We start from the raw sequence: 24786 nt of genomic DNA on the forward strand, positions 1-24786 counted from the left end.
CCGATTTTACCCAACCCGACTTTTGACAAAGTCGGGTTTCGCGAAACCCGACTCGATCCTAAAAAAGCAAAACCCGCTTAACTCTATTAGGGAACAGTGTTCCCATTTGAGAACAGCCAGGAACAGGACTTGCACAGCATAGTCAATTTCAGTTTCTAGATTCCACTGGGTAAGAAGATTTATTCTTTGTCTTTCCTTGCTGATTTTGAATTTCAAATGATTCACTTATCTCTAGAAAATGCAGATCCCAGCAATAGGTTGTTATGTATGCTGTTATCAATGGAAAGGTATTTGGAACTGCAATTGATAAGTATAGATGTGCCATAAATGTACAAAATGGGAGTACCACTTACGGTAAATATATTTAGCAAAGTTGTACCCTAAACTCCAATTCCTCGTGTAAGATCAGAGACATAAAAAAATCAAATTACACTCTCTAGTAACAATTAATAAACATATCTTGATGCCTAACAATCCCTTGGCAAACAACAAATGTCCACTTATCTACAACAGTAGCCTTCTCCAAACAGACAAGCAGCTAAGCTAAACCAACCCCTCAACAAAATTGATCATGTACGTTGTACAACATCCGCCCCCCTGACAAGTAGCAAAAGAAAGAACAACTCAAATTCCCCCTTGCAAGTTATCATCAATGTGCCTGCCATGTTCCAGCAACAAATGACCAATTGGCCCTGCAAAAATATCCTGATGGTGGTTCAATACAGACACGGACAGGTTTTAAGAGAGGATTCAGCATTAGTGAGCAAAATGTTGTTGCAATGATGGTGGCAACAAGTCCCAAGTAAGAAAGACACAATAAGGAATAAGCACTGGCAGGGTGTTGGCTCACACAACAGACAAACCGGTTAAAAATAACTCTTATTTTGGTGTAGAAGTGGGAAAAGTATTTAATTTTTTTCTATTCTGGATTAGATTTGTTTCCTTCCTTTGTAGCTGCTATAGGGCTTGTTCACATGATTGTGCTAATTAAGCTTGCAATTTCCAGTGCAGATGAGAGACTTATGATTTAAATATTTGCCTTTATTGCTGTTAGCTCGGGCCCTGAGACCTGTGGGCAAGCTGGAAATCACGGATGCAATATGGAAGCTAAATGTGCCTGTAATATGGAAGCTTGTATAACGTTTGTTATGCTTTTAGAAAGCTGCAGAACTTTTCATTTTACAGTGATTAAGGGTGTTGCCTGCTGCTCCGGTCACTGGCTACAATAGTGACATCATGACTTCTGCTCCCATGACTGAGGCAGCCAATCAGCAGCTTGTGTCATCTACATTGGAAGAAGCACTGAGGCTCGTGATTGGCTGCATCGTTCATGTGCACTGCAGCAGTCTGTCAACACAGACCGGAGCATTGGCAGAGGTGGGTAAGTATAATGGGAAAGCTAGGGAAAAATATCCCTGATAACCCTTGTGATACTTGTATGAAAATGACAAACCATTTAATTACAAGGCCATGTTTTAAATCCAAATTGATAAGTCTGCAGTCACACTGTGCGCTGCAAGGATTCTCCGGTTTCTGAGCCAGGACTGGAGGTTATGTATTTGTTATACATACTCCTGGCCAGTGGGCATGGCCTCGCTTCCATACACTTTTATGGGATGAGCTTGATGTTATTTCTTTCCTTTGGAATAGCTACATGAGATGTAAGAGATATTACCTGTGCTCAGTAGTCCACGACAAAGCAAATCTATCAACTTTTATTACTAGTCTTCATGTTATTAGGTCAAGAAATCAAACATTTCTCATGTCATCATTAGTAATAAGCTGTTTTATTTATTTAGCACATAATATGATCACACACACTGCTGAAAATAATGTATATGGCAAGTAATAGTGTAACTGATGTCATTATACACAGAATATAAATGCTGTATTTATTACAAGTTACATTGCTGATATTTGTGAATGGATTTATCCCACCATTGCGTGCTTACAGGTCTTCTTTGGATTATCTTTTCTAACCACCGTGTAAACACAGGCCTCCTTGTCAAAGATTGCTTCACATTTTACCTTGTTGTAATTGACTGGTCTGCCAAAACTACGGTAAATAAAAAAGAAAACACTATTAGAGTAGAAGCTATTACACATTGAGTTGTCTGTTCACACTCACTAGTATAACATGTTATCCATGTGATACTCAAATAGGGAATCCTCTTATATCCTGGGTTTCCATATTATTTACAGTACAGACCAAAAGTTTGGACACACCTTCTCATTTAAAGATTTTTCTGTATTTTCATGACTATGAAAATTGTACATTCACACTGAAGGCATCAAAACTATGAATGAACACATGTGGAATTATATACTTAACAAAAAAGTGTGAAACAACTGAAATTTTCTTATATTCTAGGTTCTTCAAAGTAGCCACCTTTTGCTTTGATGACTGCTTTGCACACTCTTGGCATTCTCTTGATGAGCTTCAAGAGCTAATCACCGGGAATGGTTTTCAATTCACAGGTGTGCCCTGTCAGGTTTAATAAGTGGGATTTCTTGCCTTATAAATGGGGTTGGGACCATCAGTTGTGTTCTGCAGAAGTCTGGTGGATACACAGCTGATAGTCCTACTGAATAGACTGTTAGAATTTGTATTATGGCAAGAAAAAAGCAGCTAAGTAAAGAAAAATGAGTGGCCATCATTGCATTAAGAAATGAAGGTCAGTCAGTCCGAAAAATTGGGCAAACTTTGAAAGTGTCCCCAAGTGCAGTGGCAAAAACCATCAAGCGCTACAAAGAAACTGGCTCGCATGAGGACCGCCCCAGGAAAGGAAGACCAAGAGTCACCTCTGCTTCTGAGGATAAGTTTATCCGAGTCATCAGCCTCAGAAATCGCAGGTTAACAGCAGCTCAGATTAGAGACCAGGTCAATGCCACACAGAGTTCTAGCAGCAGACACATCTATACAACAACTGTTAAGAGGAGACTTTATGCAGCAGGCCTTCATGGTAAAATAGCTGCTAGGAAACCTCTGCTAAGGACAGGCAACAAGCAGAAGAGACTTGTTTGGGCTAAAGAACACAAGGAATGGACACTAGACCAGTGGAAATCTGTGCTTTGGTCTGATGAGTCCAACTTTGAGATCTTTGATTCCAACCACCGTGTCTTTGTGTAACGCAGAAAAGGTGAACGGATCTACTCTACATGCCTGGTTCCCACCGTGAAGCATGGAGGAGGAGGTGTGATGGTGTGGGGGTGCTCATCAAGAGAATGCCAAGAGTGTGCAAAGCAGTCATCAAAGCAAAAGGTGGCTACTTTGAAGAACCTAGAATATAAGACATAATTTCAGTTGTTTCACACTTTTTTTAACTAAATAATTCCACGTGTTAATTCATAGTTTTGATGCCTTCAGTGTGAATATACAATTTCCATAGTCATGAAAATACAGAAAAATCTTTAAATGAGAAGGTGTGTCCAAACTTTTTGTCTGTACTGTATGTCAGTAGCTAAATGCTGATCAAAAATATTTATAGCCATAAACTTGCAATATTATTTAGGCAAATAAAAAAAGGCTTTGACATTTTACACAGTTTGGCAGAGGCACTGTTATATGATTGTGCAGCACCCCAGGTGACCGGTTGCTGCAGTGATGTTGCTTTTCCTTCGGGGAGGGTAATGTCATGCTCAGAGGCAATAGAGTTCTCACCAGGTGAGGCACACACATGCAACACATTCTGAATCCAGGCCAGGAGGGGGAGCTCAAGACCTGGCTTCAGGGGAGCTTCCCTAGGCTTTATGTATCATGACCTGGAGGAGGAGTTAGGGAGTTCTTCAGAGACACTGAAGGAGAAGGAAGTCTGGAACTGAGTGCAGACAGAGGGGCCTGGTAGCCATGAGGGAGCTGCAGCCTCTGGAAGGACAGATAACCTGGAAGGGTTGAATGTGGAGTGCCTAGAGAGGAAAGGAGCAAAGGAGAGGAACAGAGCTCAGAGGGGAACTGTGGCAGGGCACCATCAGAGCTGAAGCACAGTACCAGGAATCGGGAGCCCGAGGCTTTTGTGAGACTCTAGGACAGAGCAGAACCGAAGGGATAGGAACTGTATGTAATTAGCCCACACCACACCTGACATGTTAGAGTCCCTGTAAAATGGCTCAAGCTGCTCGTCGTCGAGGTACCTGTCTCAGGACAGGTGGGAAACTGTAGGACCCTGTAGGAAGCTTCAGGCAGCAGGAACTTCACCTTAAATGGCGCTAGAGGAAAGGCTCACGGACCTCACCTGGAGAGGGGGACCCTACATTGCCTCTGAGCCGGCCAGACCACCATCACCTGTGCCTGGTACCCTGGACTGTGGCCAGCAACCTACAGTAAACCAGGTAAAGACTTACAACTTGTCTCCTCCATTTATTCATCGGCACATACCATCATCCACGCCTTACACCATAGGACCCCAGGGGACCCTGCTTCACCTGTGGGAAGTGTAACACCCATGCTGCATCAACATCCCCCAGGGGACCCCTTCAACGCAGCGTCGGTCCCACTACTGACCGAACACCACAGGTAGCGTCACAACAGGCTTTGAACATTTTCCCCTTTAAAGACCCAACCCCCTTTAACATTGAGCCCCAGGGCCACAGACCGGGTCGCAGCCACTGTGACATTGCCTTTAACAGCCGACAGGACCCGGTACCGAGTACCCCACTGCCCTGGCTGGGTTACTCAATTGTTTCATCCATCCTGTGAACTGACTCCCAAAGCCATATTTCAATAAGGTTGTGTGCACTCAGTGTCTGTAACATAGTGTCAAGGGACTGTGGGCACAAACCCGATCCCGCAAACCAGGGGCATCCTAGTTTATCCCTGTCTCCCAAATTACTCCTCAAGGTGGAGACACCAGGTTCTAGTACCTATCTATGCTCCTAATCCTAATCTGATATCTCCCCATCCAGGGAGGTAAGGAGCCGAAGTGTATAGGATAACACTAACCAAATAGACAGGTTTAACAGACAGGGATAAAAGAAAACTACAGTCATACAAATATAACAACAGAGTGGGAAACAGGGGAGGTATAGGAAGGGGAAAAATGTGAGAGGCTAAAGGAAAACACTCAACCACTGCAAGACCCAGGAGGATTTGGGGGGGACGATTAAGCAAAGTATTTTATGATTGTTGTCTGGCGTAAAACACTTTGAAGTAAAACACTTTCAAAAGTCACAATCCTTTTGCAGGGATCCACTTAAAAAGAGATTGCTACGACATATCATTGAGTTTATAATTAACTGCCTGTTCTGCACTGGGATGATGTCTGCTGGCTCAGCCAGCAATTCCCTTGCTTTATTTCACATCTCTTCATACAGAGCAGATCTTCTTCTTCCACTCTGCTCTGCTGACAGGGTATCACTGCAGACATCATCCTAATTAACAGCCAGTTTCCCACAATTAGTCAGCCGGGAGCCAGCTGTCAATCACCATGATATCGGCAGAGACGCCCCATTAACAGACCAGAGTGGAAGAGAAGATGTTGCTCTCTTGGCTTGACGAAAATGAAAGCAGGGGAATCATCAACAGAAGTGGTCCCTGACCATTCTGAGCCAGGAGAAATCATCGCCAAGCAGAACAGGAAATACCTGCCTGTTAGTTCTTAGCCCCATATGCAAAATTATAACATTCCTAGATAACCCCTTCAACCCCTTCACAACTAATGACGGGTATAGTACGTCATAAGAAGGTGTCAGTTCCTGTATCATGATGTACAATAAGTACACATATGTATGTAGAAACAAAAGTACACATATTTGGTATTGTTGCACCCAAAACGATCCAATCCATAACACTGTCATAGTAGTTACACCTACATAAATAAATAAATAAATAACGTGGCAAAAAACTGCTTTTTCATCATTCCTCAGGAAAAAAAGTGGAATAAAATCCACACAAGCACAGGGAGAACATACAAACTCCTTGCAGATGTTGTGCTTGGTGGCATTTGAACCCAGGACCCCAGCGCTGCAAGACTGCTATGCTAGCCATGAACCACCATGGTTGCTTATCTTTGTTCATTCTGCCTTCAAAGAACCAGAATAGAAAGTGATCAAAAAATATTATCTGCACAAAAATGGTACTAATACTGTATGAACTTCAATTCCCACAAAAAAACTAGCCCTTTCATGACTCTGCCAGCAGAAATATAGAAATATTATACCTCTCAAAATATGGCAATGCAAAAACTTTTTTTTGCAAAAAAAAAGGGGTTTTAGTGTGTGATAGTAGCAAAATCTTAACAAAGTATATAAATCTGGTATCGCTGTTTTGTCACCCACCCAAAGAGTAAAGTCTTCTTATCGCTTTTACTGCACAAGAAATGTCGTGAAAAAAATAAAACCAATTCTTTACCTGCTGTTGATTTATTTATTTGCCTCCCAAAGATCGCAGTAAGGCTCGGCTCACATTTATCCTGCGCTCTACACTGAGCACTTACACCGGGTTTTCCATGAAAATCTCTGTAATACATGATTCATACTGAACCCCTGGATGCTGACTGGTCTGTGATGCAGCTGTGTCCATCTTTTTACATAAAAGCACAGTTTTTTTGTAGCTCTTAAAAGCCGGATACCACCAAACAGAAGCCACACAGAATCCATAGTATCTCTGCTGCCTCCTTAGTGAATGGATCCATCAGGGGTTTATTCCTAATCACGTACATTTCAGATTTAGATGGAAATGCTGATGTAAGTGCTCAGCATAGAGTGCAGGATAAATGTGAACTGATCGAAAATGTTCTGTACCCCAAAATGCAACCAAATAAAAGCTTCCAATCAATCCACAAAAAACAAGTCCCCATTCAGGTTTATTATCACTTCACAGAAATATAAGGAGCTTCCACGTAACTGGTAGCACAAAGGCTCTGTAAAAGTGACATGGCTCCCACCAAAAGAAATCCAGCTAAATCTGTGCTTTCAAATCCAAATGCTGCCCCCTCCTCCTGAGCTCCACAGTGTGCATAAACCACACTTAGCATTGTCATGTTTGGCATTATGGTAGCGAGGAGATACCACGTAATTTACGAGTGCATATCTCCAGCAGCACAAGCTGGGCACAATGTACGGACACTAAAATGAACTGGGCACTACAATGCACAGGCACTACAATGGCATATTTGCATTTTCACTCTGCAACGTCCATTTCTGCTTGTTTCTGGAAAACACCTACTGTATAGAGTCAAATTATTACTACACCCGTAGATGAATTTCCAGAGGGGTGTCATTTTCAAATTGGGTTCAATTGAGGGAGGTTTCTGCTCTTCTCATACTTAGGGGCTCTGCAAATGGAGTCTGTAAAGTACTCTAGAAAAATCTGCTTTCCAAAAGTCAAATAGCACTCCTTCCCTCCTGAGTCTTATCATGTGGCCAAACAGTACTGTACAGACATATATGAGAAATTGTGTAACAAATTATGTGTTCATTTTTACCTATTTTGCCTTGGGAAAATGTAAATTCTGGGGCTAAAATAACATTTTAACAGTAAAATGTCATTCTTATTTCTTTATCTCTCAATGGTATTAAATTTTGTGAAGCACATGTGGCGTCACTATACTAAAGGTACCTTCACACTAAGCGACGCTGCAGCGATACCGACAACGATCCGGATCGCTGCAGCGTTGCTGTTTGGTCGCTGGAGAGCTGTCACACAGACAGCTCTCCAGCGACCAACGATGCCGGTAACCAGGGTAAACATCGGGTTACTAAGCGCAGGGCCGCGCTTAGTAACCCGATGTTTACCCTGGTTACCATCCTAAAAGTAAAAAAAACAAACGCTTCATACTTACCTTCCGCTGTCTGTCCCTCGGCGCTGTGCTTCTCTGCACTGGCTGTGAGCACAGCGGCCGGAAAGCAGAGCGGTGACGTCACCGCTCTGATTTCCGGCCGCTGTGCTCACAGTGAGTGCAGGAAAGCAGAGCGCCGGAGGACAGACAGTGGAAGGTAAGTATGAAGCGTTTGTTTTTTTTACTTTTAGGATGGTAACCAGGGTAAACATCGGGTTACTAAGCGCTGCCCTGCGCTTAGTAACCCGATGTTTACCCTGGTTACCAGCGAAGACATCGCTGAATCGGCGTCACACACGCTGATCCAGCGATGTCAGCGGGAGAGCCAGTGACCAAATAAAGTTCTGGCCTTCTAGCCCCGACCAACGACATCACAGCAGGATCCTGATCGCTGCTGCGTGTCACACTGAACGATATCGCTAGCGAGGACGCTGCAACGTCACGGATCGCTAGCGATATCGTTTAGTGTGAAGGTACCTTTACTGCACCATCAGATAATTTCGCTAACAGGTGTAGTTTGTAAAATGGGGTGAGTTATGGGGGATCTTGCTGTTCTGACACCTCAGAGGCTCTACCAATGTGACATGGCACCAGCAAACCATTCCGGGCAAATCTGCACTTCAATATGGCACCACTTCTGTTCTGAACCTTGCACTCTGCCTAAAAAGTAGTTTTGGATCACATATGTGGTATTGCTGTATTCATCAGAAAATGCGTAACAAATTTTGTGGTTCATTTAGTCCTATTAGCACTTTTCAAAATTAAAAACATGGGGCTAAAACAATATTTTAGTGGAAAAATGTACTTTTTCCTTTTCACAACCCAATGTTATACAATTCTTTGAAATACCTGTGGGTTGAAAATGCTCACTACACCCTTAGAGAAATTCTTTGAGGGGTGTAGTTTCCAAAATTTGGTCATTTATGGGGGTTTCTGCTGTTTTGGAACCTTGAAGGCTCTTATTCCAGCCAATTTTACGTTCCAAAAGTTAAATGGAGCTTATTTTCTTCAGAGCCCTGCCATGTGCCCAAACAATAGTTTTCCATCACATATGAAGCATTGGTTTATTCAGGAGAAATTGCACAATAAATTGTACGGTCTATTTTCTTCTGCTTCCTTGTGAAAATGAAAAAAATTGGGGCAAAAGCAACATTTTTGTGGGAAAAAATGTATTGATATGCCATAGGTGATCCCATTCATTTGGTGGTGCCCCCATTCCATTTTTCACAGTTCAACGTTATAAAATTCTGTGAAGCATCTGTGGGTTCAAGGTGCACATCAAACCTCTAGATACATTCCTTGAGGGGTGCAGTTTCCAAATTGGGGTCACTTGCTCGTGGGTTTAAATTGGTTAGGAATATCAGGGGCTCTGCAGACGTGACATGGCATACGTTATCTATTCCAGATAATTTTGCACTCCAAAATGAAAATGGTGCTCCTTCCCTTCCGAATCCTGTCATGTGTCCAAAACAGTAGTTTTCCACCACCTATGGGGTATCAGTGTATGTAGTTTTGAGTACTTTGAGGGGTGCAGTTTTTAAAATAGTGTAACTTTTGGGTATTTTCTATAGCCCTTCAAAGCCGTTTCAAATTTGCTGTGATCCCCAAAAAATAGGTTTTGTAGGAAAAATGAAAAATTGCTGATTAACTTTTAACTTAACTAATAGTAATGAGCGAATATACACGTTACTCGAGATTCTCGAGCATGCTTGGGGGTCCTCCGAGTATTTTTTAGTGCTTGGAGATTTAGTTTTCATTGCCTCAGCTGAATGATTTACATCTGTTAGCCAGCAGTACATGTGGGGGTTGCCTGGTTGCTACGGAATCCCCACATGTACTTATGCTGGCTAACAGACGTAAATCATGTTATCATGTTATGTAAATTTTTTTGGTCAAATTTTCAATATTTTCATAAATAAACGTAAATCATATCAACCAAAATTTACCGCTAACATGAAGTACAATGTGTCATGAAAGAACGGTATCAGAATCACTGGGATATGCTGAAGTGTCCTAGTGTTATTACCTCATAAGGTGACGCTGGTCAGACTTGAAAAATCACGCTTGGTCATTAACGTACAAAGTGGTTCAGTCTTTAAAGGGTTAAGAGGTCTTGATGTGGCCTTGTGCTTGTACACTTTGATCTAAATGTCAACTGAGAACTTCATTTTCATTTCTAAAAAAATGGCTTAGCACACGTATATCATTTGGATGGCCCATGTCTCTTTTTTTCTGCAGTTATGGTATACATCTAGTTAAACAGTTATTCACATCATTGAAAGTGATCACCTATCCAAATGATAGATGACAACTTACAGAGTGGTGTGTGTCTGACAGCAGTGCGTTCCTGAGCATGGAATATCTCTGTCTCTGAAATGCTTAATCGGACACTGCTCCTTTCATTCTTTGTGGGACTGCCTGAGAGAGACGAGTATGTTAGGCTGGTTTCAGACTTGCATTTGGCAGGGCTGCCGAAAAATGCCTTCTTCCTCCGTTAAGTCCCGCCCACTGCCACGCCTCTTCCTTCAGCTCCGCCTACGTCTGCAAGCGTCTTGCGTACCCCATCTTTAACATTGGGTACGCAGGCCATGTGGATGTATGCAGATGCCTCCGCATGCGTCGTTTTGGGGCTGCGCCGACCACAACAAAATGCAGCATGTTGCGTTCGATGCAGGTCAGCACAGCTTCAAAAAGAAACATTGCGGAGGCATCTGCATACATCTGCCCTGCCGTGTGAAACTAGCCTTAGTTCCTCACCCAATGAATGGAGCTGTGACTCACATGAATGGCTACCGCTTCATTGCAACAAATAATTTCAGAAATTTGTTATTGGTTTTGGTGTGGGTCCCCATCAATCTTACCAATCCCTATGTTGTCACCTATCTATTACATGGGTAATGACTTTTGGTGATGGGAATAAACCTTTTTAGAATCAGAGAAATCTTTCCCTGTATACGCCAGCTCCAAGGCATATACTATCTTAGGCCAGTCTCACACGTCCAGATAATTCCGGTACCGGAGAAAACGGTACCGGAGTTATCCGTGTCCGTGTGTCCGTGTGCTCACGTAGGCCATCCGTGTGGGATCCGTGTGATGTCCGCGAGTACGTTTTTAGAGTCCGTGTGCTGTACGTGTACTGTACGTGTGCTGTACATGTGTCCGTGTCTTGCAACAAATTTTACAATTTTAACCCTATGACAGGAAAAACGCACACGGACGGCACACGGACAGCATCCGTGTGCGGTATGTGTTTACACGGACCCATTGACTTTAATGGGTCCGTGTGATCCGTGCGCTCCCACAAACACTGACATGTCTCCGTGTTTTGCAAACGGACACACGGTCCGTGAAAACACGCTGACATGTGCAGTGACACATTTATTTTAATGTGTCTACGTGAGTCAGTGTCTCCGGTACGTGAGGAAACTGTCACCAGACGTACCGGAGTCACTGACGTGTGAAACCGGCCTTATCAAATCTAAGACCCTGTACAGTTACTGCCTGGAGAAAGAGAGGTCTATTTCACTTTTAAATCTGCAAAAGAAAACTAGGTCTAAAATAAGCCACTGTTCTCGCTATAAATAAGCATTATGGAAAACTTCAGATTGATAGAAATCTAATAATACATTTCCGAAATGTAACTCCAGACTGCTGAATCGTGTGTTCTGCGCATACTGTCAGATTTCCCATGTATTCATTGTACGAGTGGGCGGTAATGTGACGTTAAGTACGCAAGTTGCATAGTTGTGGTCAAATGCTGACTAGGCTCTCATCCACTTGTCTATTGAGAGAAGCTGGATGGGAATTTAGATGGCACATGTAATGTGACCATCCTCTCTGCGAGAATACAAGGGAATCATGACATTTCATATAAAATGACTGCAAACTACTTTATTAATAGTGAACTTCATAAACAACTTACTTAGAGCAACATCTCATAGTCCCATCATTATAGCAGTCACAGTCTAGGCAGTCCTTTGTTGTCCACGATGAACGATAATTATGCAGCTCTCCTTGATAACTGCATCCTAGAAAATAAAAATACTCATTCACAACAAAATTCTCATGCAGAAAAAAAACACCACACTGGTCCAGAAACGTTGTCCTGGTATTATACTGGAATGGTTACAATACCAGATAAAGCCTATAATCAGTCATGGCACCTCGACCAGAAAAAAAAGAAAACAAAACATTTTTTTTACATCTCAGCATCGTCAATAAATTAAGATCTTTATTTTGGAAACCAAGAACGACCCTTCTACCTGGATAGCCATACACCGCGGGGGAATATTGTAAAAGTCTATGTTGTAAATGTGTATATATTTGCATATGTGAAAGTGAATGTTTAATACATCAAAATATTTGAAATGTAAATTAAAACATTGTATGGAGAGTTTCTTCTTATAATTTTATACGAGGACAGGGGAATCCTGAATTTACACACAATATGTGGCTGGTGCTAAAAGTTGCATTTTATAAAGTTATATAGTCTAGTCGTCCACCTAATTTAATCCCACACACTCCCTCCCCCCCCCCCCAAAAAAAAAAAAAAGATATATATAAAAAACAATTCTTACCCCCAGGATCTCCATCCATAGATCCTTGGAAAAAGCAGGCGGCATTGCATACACCCATAAAGACCCCAGCACCAAACCAAGCAATCACCAAATAGGATTTCTGAAATAAAAGGCAAAGTTTTACAGCCTCTGGGGACCTAAGATTGGTCAATTTCACTCATTCAAAAACACAAAGGTAATTTATATAAATCCTCCGCTCTCTAGATCTGTAATAAACCTATTATTTATGAGGATTTATGGTGGATGTGATGTCACGCACATCAGTGTCGTAAATGTCAATATCATTTTGACCAGTAATGTTGGGTATCTGAACATTTGTGTCAAATGTTGTGGAAGCTCCATGCATTGATGTCTTACTACATGGGTGACTGTAAAACTAGCACAGGTAAAAACATAAAAGAATATATTTTGGGAAAGTGAATTTTTGACCAAATGAAAATATTTTCTGATGTTCACTTCACTTTGGAAAGAACAAAAGTTGTACTATGTGTACTTACACAAAGGAAGATGGAGACTGTGAATGGGAATTTCTGATTACGAATACTAAACATTAATACCATTTTGTAGTGAACAGTTTCTGCGTAATTCCTAAATTGCTTACCCCAACCGCTTGTCTTACTTTTTTTATAAGCTGCCGGAACTTTTAACAGCTGACCAGTGGGGGTTGTCACCAATCTGATATTTATATATAAGGGCAGCACACTGCAGCGCCAAAACATGCAAACTTGAAAACACGAAATTTGAACTGCATTACTGCACTAGAAATATGAAAAATGAGAGCTTTTAGCGCATAAAAATGGCCATATTTATGTGTACCTCGTAGCCACTTTACGGCATCTCTCTTATACGAGGTCCTACGCTTGACCTACCTCACCGAGAATAAACGTCTCCATCTGAATGGGTTTGCATGTTTTGGCGCTGCAGTGTGCTGCCCTTTTTACTTAACTATATACGAGTTGGCGACTCTGGGTTCAGCACCTGTTCACACTCAGTCTATGTTTGGATGTGCAGGTCAGGTTTTTGAAATGTATTCTTTAGCCTTCTGATCGTGCACTCCCCGCCTCCTAGCCACAGGTGTTTTAATTATAGTAGGTCCAATACCCCTCCACAGAAAGAGAGAATTTGAGTCCAAGAAGAGGTTTCACATGTACCCATTCAGACGTTTATTCTCGGTGAGGTAGGTCAAGCGTAGGACCTCGTATAAGAGAGATGCCGTAAAGAGGCTACGAGGTACACATAAATATGGCCATTTTTATGCGCTAAAAGCTCTCATTTTTCATATTTCTAGTGCAGTAATGCAGTTCAAATTTTGTGTTTTCAAGTTTGCATGTTTTGGCGCTGCAGTGTGCTGCCCTTTTTACTTAACTATATACGAGTTGGCGACTCTGGGTTCAGCACCTGTTCACACTCAGTCTATGTTTGGATGTGCAGGTCAGGTTTTTGAAATGTATTCTTTAGCCTTCTGATCGTGCACTCCCCGCCTCCTAGCCACAGGTGTTTTAATTATAGTAGGTCCAATACCCCTCCACAGAAAGAGAGAATTTGAGTCCAAGAAGAGGTTTCACATGTACCCATTCAGATGGAGACGTTTATTCTCGGTGAGGTAGGTCAAGCGTAGGACCTCGTATAAGAGAGATGCCGTAAAGAGGCTACGAGGTACACATAAATATGGCCATTTTTATGCGCTAAAAGCTCTCATTTTTCATATTTCTAGTGCAGTAATGCAGTTCAAATTTCGTGTTTTCAAGTTTGCATGTTTTGGCGCTGCAGTGTGCTGCCCTTTTTACTTAACTATATACGAGTTGGCGACTCTGGGTTCAGCACCTGTTCACACTCAGTCTATGTTTGGATGTGCAGATCAGGTTTTTGAAATGTATTCTTTAGCCTTCTGATCGTGCACTCCCCGCCTCCTAGCCACAGGTGTTTTAATTATAGTAGGTCCAATACCCCTCCACAGAAAGAGAGAATTTGAGTCTAAGAAGAGGTTTCACATGTACCCATTCAGATGAAGACGTTTATTCTCGGTGAGGTAGGTCAAGCGTAGGACCTCGTATAAGAGAGATGCCGTAAAGTGGCTACGAGGTACACATAAATATGGCCATTTTTATGCGCTAAAAGCTCTCATTTTTCATATTTCTAGTGCAGTAATGCAGTTCAAATTTCGTGTTTTCAAGTTTGCATGTTTTGGCGCTGCAGTGTGCTGCCCTTTTTACTTAACTATACACGAGTTGGCGACTCTGGGTTCAGCACCTGTTCACACTCAGTCTATGTTTGGATGTGCAGGTCAGGTTTTTGAAATGTATTCTTTAGCCTTCTGATCGTGCACTCCCCACCTCCTAGCCACAGGTGTTTTAATTATAGTAGGTCCAATACCCCTCCACAGAAAGAGAGAATTTGAGTCCAAGAAGAGGTTTCACATGTACCCATTCAGATGGAGACGTTTATTCTCGGTGAGGTAGGTCAAGCGTAGGACCTCGTATAAGAGAGATGCCGTAAAGTGGCTACGAGGTACACATAAATATGGCCATTTTTATGCGCTAAAAGCTCTCATTTTTCATATTTCTAGTGCAGTAATGCAGTTCAAATTTCGTGTTTTCAAGTTTGCATGTTTTGGCGCTGCAGTGTGCTGCCCTTTTTACTTAACTATATACGAGTTGGCGACTCTGGGTTCAGCACCTGTTCACACTCAGTCTATGTTTGGATGTGCAGGTCAGGTTTTTGAAATGTATTCTTTAGCCTTCTGATCGTGCACTCCCCGCCTCCTAGCCACAGGTGTTTTAATTATAGTAGGTCCAATACCCCTCCACAGAAAGAGAGAATTTGAGTCCAAGAAGAGGTTTCACATGTACCCATTCAGATGGAGACGTTAATTCTCGGTGAGGTAGGTCAAGCGTAGGACCTCGTATAAGAGAGATGCCGTAAAGTGGCTACAAGGTACACATAAATATGGCCATTTTTATGCGCTAAAAGCTCTCATTTTTCATATTTCTAGTGCAGTAATGCAGTTCAAATTTCGTGTTTTCAAGTTTGCATGTTTTGGCGCTGCAGTGTGCTGCCCTTTTTACTTAACTATATACGAGTTGGCGACTCTGGGTTCAGCACCTGTTCACACTCAGTCTATGTTTGGATGTGCAGGTCAGGTTTTTGAAATGTATTCTTTAGCCTTCTGATCGTGCACTCCCCGCCTCCTAGCCACAGGTGTTTTAATTATAGTAGGTCCAATACCCCTCCACAGAAAGAGAGAATTTGAGTCCAAGAAGAGGTTTCACATGTACCCATTCAGATGGAGACGTTTATTCTCGGTGAGGTAGGTCAAGCGTAGGACCTCGTATAAGAGAGATGCCGTAAAGTGGCTACGAGGTACACATAAATATGGCCATTTTTATGCGCTAAAAGCTCTCATTTTTCATATTTCTAGTGCAGTAATGCAGTTCAAATTTCGTGTTTTCAAGTTTGCATGTTTTGGCGCTGCAGTGTGCTGCCCTTTTTACTTAACTATATACGAGTTGGCGACTCTGGGTTCAGCACCTGTTCACACTCAGTCTATGTTTGGATGTGCAGGTCAGGTTTTTGAAATGTATTCTTTAGCCTTCTGATCGTGCACTCCCCGCCTCCTAGCCACAGGTGTTTTAATTATAGTAGGTCCAATACCCCTCCACAGAAAGAGAGAATTTGAGTCCAAGAAGAGGTTTCACATGTACCCATTCAGATGGAGACGTTTATTCTCGGTGAGGTAGGTCAAGCGTAGGACCTCGTATAAGAGAGATGCCGTAAAGTGGCTACGAGGTACACATAAATATGGCCATTTTTATGCGCTAAAAGCTCTCATTTTTCATATTTCTAGTGCAGTAATGCAGTTCAAATTTCGTGTTTTCAAGTTTGCATGTTTTGGCGCTGCAGTGTGCTGCCCTTTTTACTTAACTATATACGAGTTGGCGACTCTGGGTTCAGCACCTGTTCACACTCAGTCTATGTTTGGATGTGCAGGTCAGGTTTTTGAAATGTATTCTTTAGCCTTCTGATCGTGCACTCCCCGCCTCCTAGCCACAGGTGTTTTAATTATAGTAGATCCAATACCCCTCCACAGAAAGAGAGAATTTGAGTCCAAGAAGAGGTTTCACATGTACCCATTCAGATGGAGACGTTTATTCTCGGTGAGGTAGGTCAAGCGTAGGACCTCGTATAAGAGAGATGCCGTAAAGTGGCTACGAGGTACACATAAATATGGCCATTTTTATGCGCTAAAAGCTCTCATTTTTCATATTTCTAGTGCAGTAATGCAGTTCAAATTTCGTGTTTTCAAGTTTGCATGTTTTGGCGCTGCAGTGTGCTGCCCCCCTTTTTACTTAACTATATACGAGTTGGCGACTCTGGGTTCAGCATCTGTTCACACTCAGTCTATGTTTGGATGTGCAGGTCAGGTTTTTGAAATGCAATCTGATATTTATAACTGAGGGCTCATGTAGGCTTCCAGGTCAATCGGTTCGATCATGGACCGCAACGCTTCGTATATTTCTATGAAGCTGTCACGCTCGGGGCAGGAGACCCTTGGCCAGTCCATGCATTAGCGGTCCATGCTTGGACCAATTTGCACAGACCTCTGCATGAGCCTTACCCTAAGGATTTATCATCAATATCTGGTGACCGGACAACCACTTCACGTCAGGTTTTTACATCCATATAGCGCTCGCTTTTCAAACAGACACTACAAAGTTGTTGTTTTTATTAACCTCTTACGTACTAGTACATCACAAGCTGCCTCCGTGACTTTGATGTAGGCTCACAAGCTGAGCCCACACCTTTCGCGGCAGATAACTGTGTTATTTAGCAAATTTTTGGCATTTTTTTCTGGTGTTTTGTTTCCTTAGACTTCTTCACAAAACTTAGAAAATGGCAGGAAAATAAAAAAAATAACCTAAAACTTTTGAAAACATTACAATGAAAAATGTTTAAAGTTCAATGTGTGAGCATGGCTGACAAATCCCTTGTTTTTTTCTGTATAGTACAAACTTCACATTTTGAAAGCGATTCACAGAAAATGGACTAAAATTACATGAGTAAAAACATTCCATGCTTACTGATACCGGTGAACTAGAGTTTCACACTTCTATCAGTAAGGCAGTGTTCAAGCGGACATATTTCACAGTCCGTATATAGACCACAATGCCAGGGCTGACTGTGGGTTTTCTGACCTGAAGTTATAGCCTCATAGATACATATGAATCTGTAAGTTTGGATACGTAGATCCACAGTCAGTCCTAACACTGCAATCCGTACACGGACCATGAAATACATCCCTCTGAATCTGGCCTAAGTCTGTCTTTTTTTCATAGATATGTTTCACTCTTGGTTTTCAAATAGAGGGAATCTGTCGGCAGGTTTTTGCTAACCCATCTGAGAGCAGCATGTTGTAGGGGCAGAAACCCTGATTCCAGTAATGAGTCACTTACTGGGCTGCTTGCTGCAGGTTTGATAAAATAAGTTTTATTTGTTGCAGACCTACCAGTTCTCTGAATGTTGAGCTCTGTCTAACCCCGCCCACACCACTGGGTGACAGCTTCTGTGCATACTTTACATAGGCAGAAATCTGGAATTAGGGTCTCTGCCCCTACATTATGCTGCTCTCAGGCCTTATTTGTTATCACTTGAAGTTTTCTTGTATTTTTTTACTTTTTAATTTTAACCACTTCCCGAAATTTGAGGCATGTATACGCCATGGTTGAGAAAGACTTCATGACTGAAGCAGTATATATACGTCATGCGATCACCCGTGCACAGGAGGCTGTGTGTGTGTGCGATCGCCGCAGGGTGTCAGCAGTCAGTGCCAGGTACCCCTGCACCACTCCCGTCACTTTAACCCCCTAAATTCTGCGATCGATAGCAAAGGCTGCATTTAGCAGACATGCTGAGTTAAAGAGCCCCATCTGTTCTCCAACTGGATCCCCCACGATATTGATCGCAGCATTTAGAAGGCATGCCAAAGGAGGGAGCCCCCTCTGCTCTCCCCCTGCAACGTCATCGCGAGGGGCCTATCATCATCAGTCACAAGAGCTAGCAGACTTGCTACAACATGCACAGAGCATAGTGTGGCAAGTTTGTCTGTCAGTGCAGCGCTGTCAGTTTGTAAAGCATAGCAATGCTCCTGCTTTGATATACTTCACAAGCGATCCAGACTGCAAAAATGTGAAAGCCCCATAATGGGACAAAGTAAAAAAAAGTAAGGAATAGATATATATATATATATATATATAATCATTTAGAAACAACAATTCTAATGTTTTAACTCAGGAAGAGCTCAGAAATCAATATTTTGTGGAATATCCATGATTTTTATCACATGCGTCTTGGCATGCTTTCCACCAGTCTTTCACACTGCTTCTGGCGCAAAGATTTAAGCAGTTCTTCTTTGTTTGATGGCCATGTTACTATCCATCATCCTCTTGATTACACTCAGAGGTTTTCAATGGGGTTCACGTCTGGAGATTGGGCTGCACATGACAGGGTTTTGATGTGGTGGTCGCTTAATTTTTGCCAGAGCTGTGTATACAGGGTGGGCCATGAATATGGATACACATAAATAAAATGGGAATGGTTGGTTATATCAACTTTCTGTTTGTGGCACATTAGTATATGGGAGGGGGAAAACTTTTCAAGATGGGTGGTGACCATGGCTTCCATTTTGAAGTCGGCCATTTTGAATCCAACTTCATTTTTTCCAATGGGAAGAGGGTCATGTGACACATCAAACTTATTGAGAATTTCACAAGAAAAACAACGGTGTGCTTGGTTTTAACGTAACTTTATTCTTTCATGAGTTATAAACATGTTTCCCTTTGTTTACAGCCATTGATATGTCAAAGAGGTTAACACGTGAGCAGTGGACAGATATTGTGTCGCTGTCTGGTGAACGCAGTACCCGGGTCATTGCAGCAGATTTCAATGCAAGACACCCTACACAAGAAAACTGTCACCATTCCCATTTGATTTAGGTCTGGCATTGTCCTGCATTAGGAGAAAACTAGGGCCAAATGCACCAGCATATGGTCTCACAAGGGGTCTGAGGATCTCATCTCGGTATCTAATGGCAGTCAGGCTACCGCTGGCGAGCACATGGAGGGCTGTGCGGCCCTCCAAAGAAATGCCACCCCACACCATCACTGACCCACTGCCAAACCGGTCATGCTGAAGGATGTTGCAGGCAGCAGATCGCTCTCCACGGCGTCTCCAGACTATGTCACGTCTATCACGTGCTCAGTGTGAACATGCTTTCATCTGTGAAGAGCACAAGGCGCCAGTGGCGAACTTGCCAATCGTGGTGTTCTGTGGCAAATGCCAGGCATCCTGCACGGTGTTGGGCTGTGAGCACAACCCCCATCTGTGGACGTCAGGCACAGATCAACGCGTTTCGACGTTAGTCTTCTTCATGATCATGACCGTTGATCGGTTCCAATGGTGTAGAGTGCCTGACATTATGTTTTTTCAATTTTTTTAATCACTATGGAATAAAAGTTATTTTTTAACTCACTCACGCCTACTGCTGGATCTTTTTTCTCCTTTCCTTAAAAGCATCTTTTAGTGTGTGACAGCAGCCAAACAGAAAAAAAATGCTATAAACCTGGTATCATTGTAATACCACGAAACTTAAGAATAAAGTCATCTAATCACTTAAAAAAATTGTGTAAAAAAAAATAAATAAAACCAATTCTTCACTTCTGTTGATTTGCTCATTCTGCCTTCTAAAAATCACAGCAAGTCTCGGCTCACATTTATCCTGCACTCTGCACTGAGCACTTACACCGGGATTTCCATGTACATCTCTGAAAAACGTGATTCAGACGGAACCCGGTGGAAGATTCCCTATAAAGAGGCTGATGGAGGCACTGTGGACACAATCTTACCTGTGATCCAGTCATGTCCGTCTTCTTAGGCATATATGAAAACACAGTCCGCCATAATTTTGTGCACTTCTGAAAAGAAGGGGAAGGCTGAGCAGAGGCCAGGCAGAGTCCAGAGTAACTCTTCTGTCTCATTATAGTGAATGGATCCCTAGGATGTTTCATCTGAATCATGCCACTCATAGATTTAGATGGAAACCCCAATAAAGTGCTTAGCATGTGATCCCAAATGTTATGTAAAATGTTTCTAACAAAAACAAGTCCCCACTCAGGTCCATCATCTCTTAATAGAAATTCCATGTTACTGGTTGTATAAAGGCTCAGTAAAAGCACAATGGCTCCTCGTCCGAAAAAGATATTCAGCTAATTCTGTGCTCCCAAATCCAAATACCCCCTTATCTCCTGAGCCCCACAGTGTGCCTAAACCACATTTAGTATTCACATGTTTGGCATTTCTGTTTTGATGAGAGCCCACCTAATTTACGGGCGCGTGTCTCCAGAATCATGAGCTGGGAAAAACAACATACTGGTCACTACAATGTACTGGTCACTACAACATATTGCTCACTACAACGTACTCTTCATTACAATGGCAGTTTGCAATTTTCAATCAGCAACATCCACTGCTGCTTTTTTCTGGATAACACACCTGTCACTACACCTGTAAATAAATTTCCAAAGGGGTATACTTTCCAAAATTTGGTCACTTCAGGGGGATTTTGCTCTTCTAGCAGTTAGGGGCTCTGTATATGAAGTCCACAAACTATTCTAGGAAAATCTGCACTCCAGGAGGCAATTAGCGCTCCATCCTTCCAGAGGCTCGCTGTGTGGTTAAGCAGTACTATACAGTCACATATGAGGAATTTCTACATTCAGCAGAAATTGTGGGACAAATTTTGGCGCCATTTTTATCCGCCACCCAATGTGAAAAAACAAAATGTTGGTAGTAAAAACATAATTATTTTTTTCTTTCCTCCCCAATAGTATAAAATTCAGTGCTTTCAATATGATCACTGCACACCTAGATAAATTCATTGAGAGGTGTAATTTGTAAAATGGGGTCTCTTATGAATGGTTTTGCTGCTCTGGCTCCTCAGGGGTTCTGCCAATGTGACATGCCACCCTCAGAATAGTCCAGCAAAATCTGAACTCCAGTATGGCGCTTCTTTCCTTCTGAGCTTTTCACTGTGTCTCAAAAGTAGTTTCTGACCAAATATGGGGTTTGGCATACTCAGCAGAAATTGTGCAACAAATTTTCAGATCTAAGTTCTCCTGCTATCCTTGTGAAAATGAAAAAATTGTGGGCTAAAACAACATTTTTGTGGGAAAATATATTTATTTTTCATTTTCACAGATCAACGTTGTAAAATTCCGCGAAACACCTGTGGGAGGGATCTAGTTTAAAAAATGGGGTCACTTGTGGGGTTTTTTTCACTGTTGAGTGACATCAAGGGTTCTCCAAATGCGACATGACCCCCTCACACCAGTCTGCATTCCACTCCTTCCTTTCTGAGCCCTGTTGTTTGCACAAACAGTAATTTTCCCCCACATATGGGGTATCTGCATACTCAGGAGAGTTTGCACAACAATTATTTCAGGTGTATTTTCTCCTGTTACTCCTGTGAATATAAAAATTTTGGGACTTAATGACCATTTCATGGGAAAAATGTGATATTTTTATTTCCACGGCTTTACATTATAAACTTGTGGGTGTTTCCACTATTTAGGTACATTAGGGGCTCTCCAAATGAGACATGACATCCGCTAATTATATCAGCATTTAAAAAGTCAAATGGCGCTCTTTCCCTTCTAAGCCTTAACGTGAGCCAAAACAGTAGTTTTCCTCCATTGTGAAAATGCAAAATTTGGGGCTAAAAACATTTTTGTTGGCAAATGTGAAATATTGATTTTTACGGCTCAATGTTGTAAACTTCTGTGAAGCACCTGGGGTTTCAAGGTGCTCACCACACATCTAGATAAGTTCCCTGAGGAGTCTACTTTCCAGAATGGTGTCACTTGTGGGGGGTTTCTATTACTTAGGCACATTTGGGGCTCTCCAAACGCAACATGGCGTCCGCTAATTATTTCAGTAAATTTTACATACAAAATGTCAAATGGCGCTCCTTCCCTTCCAAGCCCTGCTGTGCACCCAAACAGTGCTTTTTTACCATATATGGTATACCGATGTGCTCAAAAAAATTGTACAATACATTTTGGAGTCGATTTTCTTCTGTCACCCTTGTAAAAAAAAAAAAATTGGGTCTAAAGTAAAATTTTGGGGAAAAAAAGTTAAATGTTCATTCTTTCCTTCCACATTCTATTAATTCCTGTGATGCAGCTGAATGGTTAATAAACTACTTGAATGTGGTTTTGAGTACCCTGAGGGATATTTTCTGTCATATAGATCCTTCAAAGTCACTTCAAATGTGATGTGGCCCCCCAAAAATGGTTTTGTATATTTTGTTGGAAAATTGAGAAATCGCTGGTCAACTTTTAACCCTTATAACTTCTTAACAAAGAAAAATTATTTCAAATTGTTTCATTCTGCTGATGTAAAGTAGACATGTGGGAAATGTTATTTATTACCGTATTGTTTGGACCATAAGATGCACTTTTTCCCCAAAAAATTCTGGGGGAAATGGGGGTCTTATGGTCGCAATATACTTACAAATCCTGCGACTGTGGCAGTGCGGTGGGGCTCTGTGGTGTGGTAGTGGCGGGCTGTGCACCGTGGAAGTAGCAGCAGCTCTCTGTGCTTCGTTGGGGGCTCCGTCGGCATTTTGTAAAAGCCCGGAGGCCCCCGCATATCCGTTGCTGCCATGCTGCGGTGGCCTCCGGGAACATGGCCTCCGGGAACATGGCCGCTGGGCCGGGGGTGGTGCATGCTCATATTCAAATCTCGGCAACGAGATCTCGTCCCGAGAACTCATCTCCCAAGATCTACAGATGAGATCTGAATCTGAGCATGTGCTGACACTGGCACGGAGACCATGTTCCCATGCCAGCGAGCCCCCCACAGAGCACAGAGAGCTGCTGCCACTGCAGTGGAGCACAGCCCCTGCCCCGGAGCACAGAGCCCCTGCCCCAGCACAGAGCCAAAGCACAGAGCCCCTGCCCCAACACAGAGCCTCTACCCCAGCACAGAGCCACCACCCCTGCCCCAGCACAGAGCCCCTGCCACAGCACAGAGCCGGTACGGTAACTATTTGTGTCATGTTTCTCTGTGGTTTAAGGGCATAAATATTAAAAGTTTGAAAATGGCAAAATGTTTAAACTTTTCACCAAATTAGCATTTTTTTCTCAAAGAATCGAAAGTTGTATCAAACAAGTTTTACCACTATCATGAAGTACAAAATTTCATGAAAAAAGTCTCATAGTCAGTGAGATTCATTGCAGTGTTCCATAGTTATTACCTCATAAAGTGACAATGGTCAGAATTGTAAAATTTGGCGTAGTCATGAAGGTGAAAATAGGCTTGGGGTGAAAGGGAATCGGTCACCAGGTCTGAGAGCAGTATAATGTAGTCGCAGATACCCTCATTCCAGTGACGTGTCACTTACTGCTTGATGCAGTTTTGACAAATCCACAGGAGATTATTCCTGGAGGACTGGCAAACCAGGTAGACCTCCATATTTTTGAGTGCCTTTATAACCCTGCCCCCATCACTGATTGGCAGCTTTCTGCCTATGCACAGTGTGTACAGGAATCTTCCAATCCGTGGTGTAGGTGGGTTTATACTGAGCTCAGCATTCAGAGAACTGGTAGATCTGCAGTAGATTAAACTGTGATTTTATAAAAACTGCAGCGAGCAGCCCAGTAAGTAACACATTGCTGGAATCAGGATCTCTGTGTCTACAATATTCTGCACTCAGACCTGTTGACAGATTCCCTTTAAAATACACTGCAAAAAAGTATGCAAGAAAACTTCAAAACAAAAACAAATAAGGCCCATAGGTGACTGATAATCAGAAAATGTATTTAACTAGATATATTGCTATAATAAACAATTATGGTTCTATTTCCTCAGTTGCCTTCTGAGTGCCATTTCATTGTCCACTATATATGACTGTATTTGAAAAAAAGATGGCATATGTATTGGCTAATAGTCTATTACTAAACTTTCTTCACTTGTTTACTTGTAACAGCAAAGTTCAAAGCAAATTTGTCATGCTCATGCCTATGTGTATGCTGCACTGACAGCACTATAATCATTGTATAGTTGATTTTTGCTAAAGTTTTGATGTTTTTCATTTAGTACATTTTTGCACATGAGTTTTTAATGTTTTTTTTCAATTATTATCAAAGTAAAACTGAAAGGACGCTATGTCCTGAACATACAGTATATGACATACAGTATATATCAAAACTGCTTTGTATCAACCTGAGGGTTATATAGTAATAGAGTACTCACCATCATGACTTGTTCTCTGCAGCTGCTGAATCTTTGTACTGAATGTTATTTAAACTCTTAGTTAAACAAATATTGAGAAATGTCTTTTTCCAATGAAACACAATGTTTTTCTCATTGCATCTTTCTTG

General features: G+C 42.1%; 1 protein-coding gene across 1 annotated transcript; it reads right to left on the reverse strand.

The window, feature by feature from the left end:
* Positions 1 to 1768: 1768 nt before the first annotated feature.
* LOC138667757 (beta-microseminoprotein-like) lies at positions 1769 to 24786 on the reverse strand. The gene is made up of 4 exons (XM_069755853.1): positions 24659 to 24786; positions 12353 to 12452; positions 11698 to 11803; positions 1769 to 2056 (listed from the first exon to the last, which is right to left on the reverse strand). Exons 1-4 carry the CDS (start codon positions 24662 to 24664, stop codon positions 1930 to 1932), a joined length of 339 nt encoding a protein of 112 aa, XP_069611954.1. The 5' UTR covers positions 24665 to 24786; the 3' UTR covers positions 1769 to 1929.

Source organism: Ranitomeya imitator, chromosome 2 (assembly GCF_032444005.1).
Source record: "Ranitomeya imitator isolate aRanImi1 chromosome 2, aRanImi1.pri, whole genome shotgun sequence".
NCBI classification, from domain to species: Eukaryota; Metazoa; Chordata; class Amphibia; order Anura; family Dendrobatidae; genus Ranitomeya; species Ranitomeya imitator.